Source organism: Trachurus japonicus, chromosome 7, assembly GCF_045865225.1.
Source record: "Trachurus japonicus isolate A0001 chromosome 7, Traja_1.0".
Classification (NCBI taxonomy): domain Eukaryota; kingdom Metazoa; phylum Chordata; class Actinopteri; order Carangiformes; family Carangidae; genus Trachurus; species Trachurus japonicus.
In genome coordinates this window covers 20,846,479-20,860,021 of record NC_140913.1, presented here as the reverse complement: position 1 = coordinate 20,860,021, position 13,543 = coordinate 20,846,479, and the positions used below count along the sequence as shown (strand labels likewise).

General features: G+C 46.3%; 1 protein-coding gene across 3 annotated transcripts in view; it reads right to left on the bottom strand.

The window, feature by feature from the left end:
* rarga (retinoic acid receptor gamma a) overlaps positions 1 to 13,543 on the bottom strand; it is a 45,189-nt gene that overhangs the window by 9,374 nt on the left and 22,272 nt on the right. The window contains exon 1 of one of the 3 annotated variants that reach the window (XM_085782028.1): positions 10,399 to 11,003. The exons of the other annotated variants lie outside the window; for them this stretch is intronic. Within the exon in view, the coding sequence (XP_085638154.1) occupies positions 10,399 to 10,543 (145 nt within the window). The 5' untranslated portion in view covers positions 10,544 to 11,003. Of the gene's footprint in view, positions 1 to 10,398; positions 11,004 to 13,543 lie in introns of those variants that run through there. 3 annotated transcript variants of the gene reach the window in all.

Genomic DNA, 13,543 nt, shown 5'->3' with positions numbered 1-13,543 from the left:
AGACTTTCTGGTAACACTCAAGCTGCCTGTTGTTCACTCAGGTGGAAAGGGGAATGTTTTTAATGTATGTGAGCAAAGGCATGACTATGTGGTTCGTGTTTTGTGTTGCAACACACTCCTTTTAACTGAGCAGCATATGACATTCTGGCAGGGTAACAAGTATTCTTTCACAATAGGCCTGCAGATTTTGTCTACGTGACTTGTTGGTGTGATTGAATCTTCAGTGGGACTCTGTTCCAGCAGTCTGGTCTTGGCATGTGAGACTGAATGCGCATGCTGCTTCTGTGTGAGGACAGCGCAGTGCATACAGTAAAGGACACGAGCAAGTGGCACACGCATGTTGTGTGTTCACTTCTGTCTTTATGCCATTTGGGTGCATGCAACTCCAGCCAGCGGCGCTGCCCAGCCTCTGTTTGATTTGCAAACGCAAGACTGTTTGTAACAGTGCAGCAGTGAGCTCCAGTGCTCCACATTTAATATTCTCCTGCGTGTGTGTGTGTGTGTGAGAGAGAGAGAGAGAAAGAGAGAGAGAGAGGGAGAGAGGGAGAGGGAGTGTGTGTGCCCCAGTGTGCTCAGTTTTTTTTTCCTGTTCGTGTTAAACTGCAAGCACAGGCATGTGGAGCCTTTGTCTCCATCTCTACCTTCATTAAACAGCCTGCAAAGCTTGCGTGTTCTTGTCGAATGCACTGAGCAGTAAAAGGGTGTGCGAAACTTGAAAGCCGTGTGTGAGCGAGGGGGAACACAGTGGAGTCACTGTGAATAGAGTGGTGGGCACTGGGCAGACAGTAGTGGCAGAAGGGGAGCAGATTGAGAAAAGGACGCTTAACAGTGGGCTGGAAGACTTGCTGGCACTGGGTGGGGCCTTTGAGGGGGGGCTTTGGCCCTCTACCCCATAGCAGAGGCTACTGCACCACAGGGTGCGTAGTGACCATCAAAACCCACCAAAAGGTTTCCATGAAGAACTGGGCTTCACAAAAGAGGAAAAGAAAGTACCACACCCTTGTCAGTAGTGCCAGTATGTTTCACTCTCCTTCTCTGTTTCTCACTGCCCACGTCTTCCTGCCATCTCTCTGAGGCTTCTGCTACAAGGTCCCGCACAACAGCCTGGTTTCCTTCCTCTTTTCAGTGCCAGTCCTTCCGGAGGATCTCCGTCACTGCTTCTGTAGCCACTTCTCTGTCTGTCTCATTGCTACACCTTTTCTGCGTGTCCGCTCCCTTCTCACAGGTCGAATAGTAGCACGGCTCTTTTCAAGCTCGGCCGCACGCAGTTGAGTCACCTGCAAGCTTTTAAGTGGGAGGTCTATCAAGTCTCTATTGTGTGAGTTACACAAGCACTGGCAGTGTAACCTTCTCAGCGACTGAGAGAGAAATAGTTTATATGGTAGACTGGCTGGGGGAAGAGAGGGAGGAATGTGTGTGTGTTGACAAGAAGGGGGGATGCTTTCATTAAAGGTGCTGAGCAGTAGCAACACCTTTCGACAGCTGTCAGAAAGCTCATTACCTGGGCTCCAACAGACACCCATACACACACACACACACACACACACACTCTGACACTCACTCACACGCCTGCAAAGAGGCCCCCGCTATGCTGTCTTTTGAAACAAAGTCTGTGATAAAAGCAGGCTGCCGGCAAGGAGGTGGCTCAGGTTTGAGGCTAGTGGGTGCCGGACATTAACACACGCGCGCGCACACACACACACTCACTCTCTCTCACACACACACACACACACACACACACACACACACACACACACCTCCAGGAACTTACACCTTTCTGTCAGAACCAGCAGAAAGTCATGAAACACAGTGAAAAACGAACACGTGTGAATGTACGTGGGACCAGACGGAAATGTAAGGTTTGGTCTGTGTTTGTGGCCACTCTCAGCGCCACTGACCAAACTCTGGACTTTTGCGAGCTACACAGAACGACATGGCACACAAACTCTGGCCAACACACACACACACACACACATACACTTCACACTTCTTTATCTATAGCTCCCCCAAAGAAAGCATACAAGCAGAGCAAAGCAGGAAAGGCAGCAGGTGGGATAAGCCTGTATCCTCAGGGCACATTTTAAAAAGTGGAATTACCCTTGCAGTCTGGTGGTGCTCTCAAAACACCCTTTCTTCTTTACAGCACCTCATAAAGGGCCTTTTGATATTTTCTTGATGGAGTCAGCCAAGTCAACATTTGGCAGCAAGCACCCCCCCCCCTTTTCCTGCACCACACAGCCCTGTCAAGAAACACACAAGTTGGTTTCAAACAGACAAACTTGCCCACCAAGCTGCCTGTCCCCTGTGAACCCAGGAAGAAAGTTTCCTTCAGATGTCCTTGTACAAAACCTGAGGAAGGAGGTCCTAAAACGAGAGGGAAAACTATGGGAAACATAATTTCAATTAAGGGATTTTAGTCGGTGGCCTTTTATGGCTAATTCAGGACAAAGCACACAGTCAAGTGCAGATCTCTGGAAAAAATGTGGCCACTGATCCCCGCAGTGAGCTCCAGCTGACTCTTCATCTGCCCACCAGAAGACAGAGAGGAACACAGCTCTCCTCCGGTGACTGGAGGATGAACCCAAACCTGGCAATCCAGCGCAGGCCTGGGCCATTGATCATGTCAAGAGGACAGGACAACTCGCGGGCAGGCGAAGAAGCAGGCAGACAGCGGAGACAGGCAGACAGGCAAGGTGAGGAGAGAAGAGAGGAGAGGAGAGTCATCGAGGGAAACCCCTGACTCTTTGATCCTGGGGGTTGTTTCTCGTCCTCCCAGACTTCCTCTCACCATCTGTAGCCCTGGCTCTCACCTGTCTGTCTCTGGCAAGGCCACTAGTGCTCGTTCAATTGCTATTGCTTCCTCCCCACAACAATAGAAACCTACAAAAGTAGAAGTAGCCCGGCCGTGGCTGCAGCCTGGCTCTGTCAGAGGAAGTGAGGGGAAAGGAGGATAATGTAAACAACAACAGTAGTATTCACTCCAGCTCGTTGGGGGAGCACCGCAGACCAAAGCATGCAAACGCAAACCTCTTATTGGAAGGAACAAGCACACCCACAAGTAGTAGTGCACAGTTATTCCTACTTAATATGGAAATGCCCATGCCCAAACATCTGCATGCGCAACCCAAAGTACTTCCTGCTTTTTCTCTGTGGCCTTACATATGCAGCAGCTCATGGAGTGCTTTGTAAAATCCACCTATCTGATATAATTTCTGCTTTTACAGAGTCCAGATTTGCATCTGTGGATCCATTTTCACCCCATATGTTCACTTAGAGGGTTTTTTTTAAAGGCAGCACCACAATAGATAAGACCCAAGACAAAAGCTGAGTAAGACTGAGCAGTTTTTCAGATTTTTCAGTGATTTGCAGTCACAGTCAGATGTACGTAAGGTGATTTTTCAAACATAGGCACAAAGTCCCCTTACACTGGCACACACACACAGTCATATCAGATATAATAGTTTCTCTGAGAAACTTCTGCTTTGAATGGTTCACAGAAGCGATGATGCATATCACAGTTTTTCACTTTTGCTTGGCAACCAACCGCCAACAGGTTGCCCAACTCTGTCTGGGTGGAGGCTGTCAGAGCACAGACAAGATATTCAGATTGAGGCCCTTCAGTGATTCATTTCCTGTTCTGCCTACATCTTGATGTGTTGGAAGTTCCATATAAGTGCTTAATAGGGGGTAATATGTCACATTCTGACTGCTGACATTCAAAAAACATGCTACGTCACTGAGAAGGTAGGCAATGCCCATTCAGTCAGTTCCCACAACAGCGGTGTACCCTGAATTCATTCAGCACTCCTGAAAGAGGCATGAATCATCCCCAGCAGCCCCTGACTCCTTTGCTGGATCGCTTCCTGTCTAACTGGCTGTCTGTCTGTCTGGCTGGCTGGGTTTCTCTCAGTGTTTTCTGGCAAATGTGAGGTGCTCAAACAGTGGAGCAGGAGCTGATAAATCCAGGCCTACTGACAGGATGACTACAGCCAGCTCTCATTCAGTCACAGGTCATGCTACGGTGAAGATACGGACATATTCCCTGCTTTATCCACTTAAGAACTTTTTTTTTCTTCTGTTTTTTTGCATGCCTACTCGTGAGTACGTGTCATGTGTGTAAGTGAAAATGCATTTTTTGTGTCAGATACAGAGCAAGACATCTAGTGCAGGGGCCCAGTGGAACAGTGAGTGTATTTACCTCCACCACAGTAACCTGGTTATTTGCTGGTTTTCTGGTTTCTTAACCACAAGAAGAAAAAAAAAAACATATGAAGAAACCTACGTGTGGGAGAAACCTGACTTTGTGACCATGTTCACACTGAACCAGGTTTATGGCAGGGATTTTGTGAACAGGTCAGCGAATAGTTCAGGGAATAGCTCGCTGTGCAGTGAGGTGAAAGAAAAGATCATTACTGTAACTGTGCATCTGTGTATCCAAAATCAATAAATCCACAATCTGAAGTTTCCACAGCTGTACACTACACTATCTGTAAAGCCCCAGACACATGTGCACACTTCAAGAAAAAAAGTAGTGCAGACTGAGACAAGGTTCAAAAATATGACAGTAGGCTGGAGAGCAATCTGATTACTGACCAGCTGTATGTTAAGTTTTCAAGATGTGAACAGATTTTCCTGTTTCCTGCTTTAACCCGATTTCCTCAATAACATGGTTTCATGAGCGCGTGTAAACATTGTCGGTGAGTAAACACAGAAATAGACACATACACACACATTATGCACAGAGAAACATCTGTGAAGTTCTCCACTGACATTCATATCCTAGTAAAAAAAAATAAAAATCCCCCAAGTGTCGGCTAGGCACTCAATTACAGGCATGTCAGCTTACACACACCTGTTCTCCCCCAGTGATCACAAAGGCAAAATTATACACACAAAGACACGCACACACACACCGACACGGACACATATGCTGGACACACAAAGAAATGAACTGGTGCGAGTATATACAAATGAACTCAGGCACCGTTTGCAGAAAAGTGGTCATGGCAGTTGCACACACGCACATTGGCAGAATTTGACTAATGTCCAAGCGAAAACAATGCCAGCGGTCGTTGCCTCTCTCTCTTTCACTCTATCCCATTCCCTCCCCTCCTCCCTTGCTCGGCCAGCTCCTCTTCCATCACTCTCCACCCCTGAGCCCAGATAATAGCTGTACTACACCAGCCGCCCACCACTCCCTGCCAAACACTGTCGGCTGCGTAAACACAACCCATTCACACATACACAGGGAGAGGACAGCGCGGCTCGTCTGGGTTTTCTAGTCCCGGCTTGGCTGTCCGAGCCCTCTGCTTCTCATAACAGCGAGCCCCTAGCAACGCTCGAGCCAAGCCGTCAGTCAATAACACGGTGCTAACAGAGGTGCTTTCTTCACACTCGAGCTCACACATGGCTCCAAGCTGACATACACATACTCCTATATATACTATACACAAACACACATGTGCAACAGTACATTGTATGCTCACCGGTGAAATAAGCCCTCTTGCACAAGCACGGTACACACACACATGAATGCCAAGGCACACATGCACATACATATATATCTTGCCAATTGCCCACGCCTTTGTACGAGGGAAAATGTGCCTGGCAGGCAGAGAGCTGTTCTCAGTAAACAGCTACAATAGCAGCAGCCAGACATGGGTGTTAGGGTGGGCAGCCACAATACCTCTGTGACCAGCAAACTATTGTGAAAGAGCTTACGAAAGTCCACATTTTATACTCAGCTAGAGCTGATACACAGAGGCAAACTGTTGGCCCAATTACTTCATATCAGCCTGTTCTGTCATGTTGTTCTCCACACTTTTTTTTTTTTTTTTTTTTAGCTGAGCAGGATTCCTCCTAATGTTTCAGAGCAAACATTCCTGTGAGAATAATGTTAAAAAAAAACTTCACTAAGATGGACAGGAACAGACAAACAGCCCAGTCCCAGGGTGGAAGATTGAGCCTCCACATGGTGGTTGATGAATTTTATTTACAGTGGTGTGACTGACGCTGCTGAGGGGCTATAAACTGCTATTAGAGCAGAACAGGATTCCAACACAGGCCTGAGGAATCCAGCCTGGCACATTGTCTGTGTCTGGATTGGACAGAGCAGTCTGGGTGCCCATCGCCAGCCAAACAGGCACGTAAACACTACATACGTTGACATATAGGAGTTCACATACAGACTCCACACACGCACGCACGGGCTGACACCCTCATATTTATGCATATTGCAAAACCACACATGAAAGAGAGCTTGTGGAAAAAACTTAAAGCAACTGCAGGGATTGAATCTGTTTATTTATAGGCGGCACTGCCTATTAATGGGCCCAGCTATTACTGCAGGGCTGAGACAGATCGGTTAGCAAGGTGGTGTGATACTGCAACACAAGTCGGTCTTATACTGAAAAGGCCTTCAAGCTACATGGTGAAATGTTTTCCCTGATGTAATGCAATATAACTCAATAAACATTAAATTAAAATGGCTAAAATTAACTTTTATTATAACAATCTCATTCAGTTTCACATTAAGATTCAATGGATTGTTATTGCACAGTAACAAGCAAGTATGAATCAACATGGTGGGGTATCATTTCACTTTACCCTCTTCTACTTGGCATTCATAAGAGCTCTATAAACATTTATTAGATGGGTTATAACACACTATAATGTTGTTTAGGCAGATTTTAATGTACAGTATTTTTAACAGCTATAACTTCTACTATGAATCTATGATACCATTATGAATATGTTTGATATATTTACATCTCTCTTTTGGTCTATTTCCATTAATTGTTAACACCACACTTCAATTATGGGTGTCACGTGAGGATTCGTGATTGCTGACAAATAAGTGTAACTCTGTACATACAGTATATGTACATTAGGCACACATAAATATTCATAAAAGCCTGGAAATATATGCACGTGTGTGCACACAAAACCCTACACTTATGCATGCACGCAGCAATGCATCAGTCTCCAGTGAGCAACTTAGCAAAATACAGTCTCTCTGTCTCCTAACTGCGCTCTAAAATTAGGTACTTTTTTGATTACAGTCTGGAATTACAGATTAATCTCATGCTTCAGTGTTTTGGACATTTCACTTTGTGCTGATTTTCTACTTCAAACGGCTCATTCAGTCGCATTGGCATAATTGTTTTCTGAGACACGTGAAGGTTTTTCCCTCGGCCATATCAATTACGACTCAGTGACCTTGGACCAGCTGACTACTTAAGCCTTTTAACTTCAGCACATTCATTTGACATTATCTTGAAAGGATCAGCGAGGTTTATGTATATAAAACAGCACTGACAAGCACTGACAAGTCCTCATTAGAACTGCAACCACGGTATTATAAGTCTCCTTCATTCTCTCTCTCTTCAACCTCTCTCTCTCTCTCTTTCTTACCACCCCACTAACCAAGATACCACTATCTATTCCCAGTCCTGCCCCCTCAGGCATTCTAATCTTTTAATTGAATCTTTTGTAATTATAATGAAATAACTGCGGACTTCTATCAGGGAGAAAATGATCGGGGCCAGAATGTGCCAGCGGTTACAGGAAGCTCTTATTTCTCTGCCACTGCTGCTGAGATACACCCCCATTTCAATTAGCTCCTCAATTCACATCTGAACAGCACATTAAGGAAAAACAAAGAGGTGTGTGTGCCCCTGTGTGTGTGTGTGTGTGCGTGCGTGCGTGCGTGCGCGCGTGGCTGCTCATAGTGATGGATTACTCAAGTGATCCTTTACTGCCTTGTCAGTCTCTTGTATGTATCGCTTTCGCCTATCACGATTAATATCCAAACTGTGTCCAAAAAAAGATCGAGTTGCGAGTGTGTTTTGGTGAGAAAAACACTCTTCCCCTTCTTCTGACCCTGGAGAACTGCTAAACTTAATTGCCTCATTCTTCTAAGCAAATGAACATTGACAGAGAGGGGATTGGTCTGCATAGGCTCTCTCAAATGGCTTCCCTGGCAGTTGACTAATTCAGTTCTCATTGACGTATGACTAAATCAGTGTCCATTATCCTTACGTCCAGAGCAGCTCAGATGTAGTACCAGCTCCGTGGCATAAGGCACTTAAGAGCATTACACAAGCCGAGCTGGTTGAAAGGGTCTCCTTTTCAGCAGGCTGACAAGGCCGCCACACATGGTGTAGATCTGACATTGGCCAGGCTGTAGCCTCTGACTAACCTTTGACATTGAGGTCTCCTGCTGGTGAACAAAAAAACAGGAAAACTGACCATGTCCCTGGCTAACAGCCAACAACAGTGACACTTATCACCGCAAGAGATTTACTGCCAAGACAATAGCATATACTCATTTTGTGGGAGATTTAGGGGCACAAGAATTTTTATTGCATTCCCAAAGATTTGAAAAGATCTTGCATCTGACTTTTCTTTTCTTTTTCTAAAATCCAACTGAAAGCCTCAACTGGACATTTTTGACTGCTGTAAATTTTTTGTTTGTTTTGTTAAATGTAAGCAAAAAACAAAAAACAAAAAAAAAAACCCAAACATTTTGACCACAGTAATTCATTGTTGAGTATCATGCAAGGGCCAGGTGACTCTTCACAAACCCAGAAGTTATTTTGGTGTGCAGCATGCATGGCTTGTGTGAGTGTGGCAGTGGGAGCCAGACAGGTCCCTCTGTTGTGCAGCTGGGCCGGCTTAATGAGATATCAGACTCAAACATCAATTCATCAGCCTCATTGATGAGGACAATGAGGGGCAACTGCTTCAGTAAAGAGAGGCATTATGGCCTCTCGTGTGGGGATAGGGCAGCCTTGTTTACAAAGGTTACTGAGCACAGAGGGGTTGAAACAGTACACCACACCAGCCTCCACTTTGCTCCGCTCTGCTAGATTCAAGCTCTCTTACCCTGGGGGCAGCTTCTGAGGACTTTTTTATCTCTTTGATTTTCTGGAACAAAGACCCCAAAAAAGAAAAATGTACCTCTGGTATATGGAGGCCTAATTTTTAAACGTGGGCATGTGTGTGAATGGGTTAAAAGGAGAGGCCATAGGGTCCTGATTGATTAAATAAACAAATCTCATCTTGTTATCATCAGGGCTCCCCTGGCTAAGCAGAGCAGGCTGGGCTGGTTGGAGTCCCCCTGGCCTCGGCCTCCACTGACAGGGCATCTGTCTTCATTAAAGCTCAGCCAGTGTGCATGACAGCCACTGAAATGCTGGTGTCTTCACGATTAATGAAGACAGATGACTCCCCTCAAGAGGCAGTAAAAAGGAACAAAAAGCAGGAGGATTAACAAACGGAAAAAAAAAAAAAATACAAAAAATAAATAACAATTCAGAACCAAACTCAAAAAGCTCCCAGAAACAAGAACACTGCAAAGTTGTTTGTCCTATTACTGCCTCTTTTATTCTTGATTGTTTTTCCACTGTCATATCTGGGTTGACTCCCTCCACACTTCTCCCACCATACCACGCATACACACCCCCACTCCTTTTCCACTCTCACACGCTCTCTCACAGCAGTAGTGGCCCCCTGGAAGTGTATGGAAATGGACCCTGGTTTTGTCTGTCCACAGACAGGCCTGTCAAATGAGACGCTGACAGAGAAAAAGGACGAAAAGAAAGCTGGCCAGAATATCCCATGGCCTTCTTAGGGCTCTGTATGCATTCCACATTTCTAATTTATTCATCCATTTATCCATTAAATAATTAATCTACTTACTAATTCATTGCTGTTTGGCTCAAGAGGAATATCATTATCCACTGCTCAGTATCCAAAAGCATAAACAAACCTTGGACAAACCAGAACTTTGAACATCTACGTTGTGCAGGCTCAATTTGTTGTTACACATTTCATGACAAACACATGTTCAATTGTCAAAGCCACACCATGAAGTGGTGGTACACAAAATGGAGTGTATCCCAAGCATCAGTGTTTTTCACTTCCTGCCACTTCCCAACCGTCTCCTCTGTCTTATATCTGTGAATACCTTTGTTTTTAGTATACAGCACCTGGCAAGGTCAAACCTCAGGTGGCTCATATCGTCGCTGAAACTTGACTCCGTGGACTCAAACTCACCAGTCAAACATGGACACACACACACATACACACACGAACACACACACAGGCTCATATCATATCATAGCAGAGAGTTTCTTTCAGATGACTGAGCAGCTCAAACTGGCTGTGGGCTGTGAGGGGTGAGTGGGGGGGAGGAGGAGAGGAGAGGAGACTGTCTGTCCCAGTCTTTTCCTGTGTTGCTCTGTAGCCCCTGACAGCAGCCCCATTGGCCGAGCCCTGAGGGGTAAACAAGCCAGTAACACGAGAGAGAGCGGGAGAGAGGGGGCAGACAGAGAGAGAGACAGAGAGAGAGACATGGTTGTGTCACACAACAAATACAAACAGGATGCCACTTACATTGAACACTGGCACTGCCCGTCCAAGCAAAGGGGTCCAACCCCGCAAAGAAGGGGCTCGCCTTCCGCAGCATGCATGCACCGCGGCTGGTGACATCATACAGCTGACGGGGGCCCATTCCCAGAGCCTCCATACAGTCGAACATGGTACCCCCCCGCCCTCAGCAAAAAAATAAAATAAAAAAAATAAATCACTACAAGCCCTCAGTCCTGCCTGCGTCCTGCCCTGCTTCCACTGCTCACGTCACCCGCTGAAGCAGTGACAACAACAAACAGCAGCAGCAACAGCTAGCTGGATCTGCTGCCTTCCCTTTCCCTCCCCTCACTTATCTCTCGCTGTCACTCTCTCTGCTCTGCTCTCCTTTCCTGCCGATGCTGGAGTTTCCCTCTGTCCCTCTCAGCTGGAATGCAGATCTGGTTCCTGCCTGGCTGAGCTGAGCTGAGCTGAGCTGAGCTGAGCGTGACTCTGACTCTCGACTCTCGCCTCTCCCCCTGCCCTTGGGTGAGCTGCTCCCTGTCTGCTGTAACAGACCTAAATAACAGCCTCTCACAGCTCTCGCTGAGCCCCAGACACGGCGGAGCAAACCAACTGCCTCGGCAAGACGCTCTGAGAGGGGGTGGAGAGAGAGAGAGAGAGAGAGAGAGAGAGAGAGAGAATGCCAGAGAGGGAGGGATAGAGAGAGAGAGGAACCCAAGAGTAGGAGGAGGAGGGGGCTGAGGGAAGGGAGAGGAAGAGAGGGGGCCGACCAACAGAGCCTGCACTGGAGGAAGAACTGATCTGGGTAGAGGACAAAACTTTATTCCCATTCTTCTTCTGCTTTTTTTTTTTTTTTTGTCCGTGCTGCTTTTGTGTTTCATATTTCAGCCCCAAATGCAAACAAACCCCCCTCGCCCCCAACACACACACACGCACACACAAACACACACACATACACATTGCGTCCCATTCAGATCTGGTCCCTGTCTCTGTCTGTCTTTACATCGCACCTCCCCCAATTCCCCTGCAGTAAATATGAGACCCCCCCACCCCCAACCACCCCTTCCCCTTCCCCTCCCTTCTCTGAGCCCCCGTCTCTAATCATAACCATATTAAAGTCCAGCCACTGGCCAGAAACAGAGCCAGAGACATAGAGAGAAAGAACATTGTGCTGTAGTTGAACCCAGAAACCAGATGCCAGGGTAAATCCCTCCTCCTCTCTGTCTGTTTGAGCGAACAGAGGATGGGCAGTTCTTTCTGTCTCTCCCTCTGGAAGTGCTTTAACAGTGATGGATGAGGGTTGCCTTGCTCAATCCCTGCAGTGCATTTACACAGACAAATACCCCCTATATACAAACACACCATGTGTTGGACACACTTCTCACAGGTTCACTTGACCTTGTTAGTGATTTATCTTTGAGCAACCTTTGTAAAGACGCGTAGAAACCCAAGGATGCGGGTTTTACGAAGTTGTGCGAGGATGAATTTTAACGAATCAAAACGCTGCTTGTTACCTGAGTGATCATCGGACTGTTTCACTGAGACTCAGACCATAAAATTCATCATCCTTCCACAGTCGGGCTGCTTACAACGGCTGTTCTGTGTATTGCTAAAAACAATTCAATTTAAAGCGCAGCAGCTCCCTCACATTGACGGTAAATCAAAGGAAATCAATAGGCGGTCTGCGGTCAATGAAACAGCCTGTCACTGGTTCTAACTGTTGCTCAGCAGACAGATAGACTCTGGCTGAGCTAAAGCAAACAGCCTGATACAATGGGAGATATATGATAATAGAATGGCTTTAGTCTGTGTGCCCCACACATTCATCTCCCCCTGTCAGACCAGTACAAGTGGTACAACCCAGCAGGCAAAAAAGACACCATTTCCTGTCAATCTGTGCTGCTGGCTACGCTCTCCATAAACACACAGTGCCCTCCCTCCTCCCTCCTCCCTCCCTCCCTCCCTCCTCCTCTTCTGTCTAACACTTCACTCTTTTTCCTGTCTCATGAAAGAAACCATGCTTTCACGTTTAGGGGCTATTTTGAATGATTTAGATTAAAATGTTTATTGACCTAGAAGCTATTCCTCCAGTTGAGACTTCTTGTTTATTTTCTTAAACTGGCACACTCACACGCAGTCGCACACTCAACATATGTGAGCTGATAGCTTTCGTATACACTCTCTCACACATACACACACACACACACACACACACACACACACACTCGCAGCTCTTTTGTTGCATCAAACAGTAAACAACATCAGTAGTTTTTGTGTGTTTCTTCATACAGCTGTCAGGTCATAAAGAGGAAGCTTTATGACACCAACAATGGAGCAGTGAGACTAGATAACCAACTGTTATCTATCATAGATGCTTCTAACAGTTAGTTGTTAAAAAAATGACTCACTTTTCTTTTTCTACCTCTCCACCCATTTACACAATAATAAAAAAAAAAAAAAAAAAAAAGTCCTGATGTGGATGTATTTCAGATTAAATCATCACTGCCCTGAGTCACATTTTTATGATCCACAAGCATTCTTCTCACATTCGTCTATCGTCTCCTTCCTGTCTTTTTTTCTCTCTCTCTCACTCTGTGCTGGTTTCATACAGCATCCTGGAAACTAAAAACTGGCTAATCCCCTGGTGTTCAAATGTTCTATGTAACATCAGCGTTGTGTGCCAGGGCTGCTCTCTGGGCCGCCGAGCTGCAACGCAATCGATTTATAATATCATGTGCTCACAATTGAAAACCCTTTTATTCTTGGAGATTTACGGCCCATATCTGACTCTGCTCTGGTTTTGACATTTCTTTTTTACTGTATTTGAGACTGTAACTCAGACCGCTAACCCCAGGTTCTCCACTTATTGGCACACGGCGTTGCGAGCTGCAAGTCTTCCAGCGCTTCAGAGGGTTTGCGGAGCGAGTTTAGACATCTAATCTACACATACTCCATACTGCTGCTGACCCAGGCCGATCCCCGCCTCCCCTCCCTCCTCCCCTTCCTTCCCCGGCCAGAGAGGTTGAACTCTAGAAGAAACCCCCACTGGGCCACTAACTTTCCCCCCAAACTTATCCTGCCCTCCCTCCTTCTCTCCCTCACTCTGGCTCACCAGTCTCAGCATTGCTCTCCTTATCCAAACCCCCCCCCCCACCCCCCCCCAGTTTCT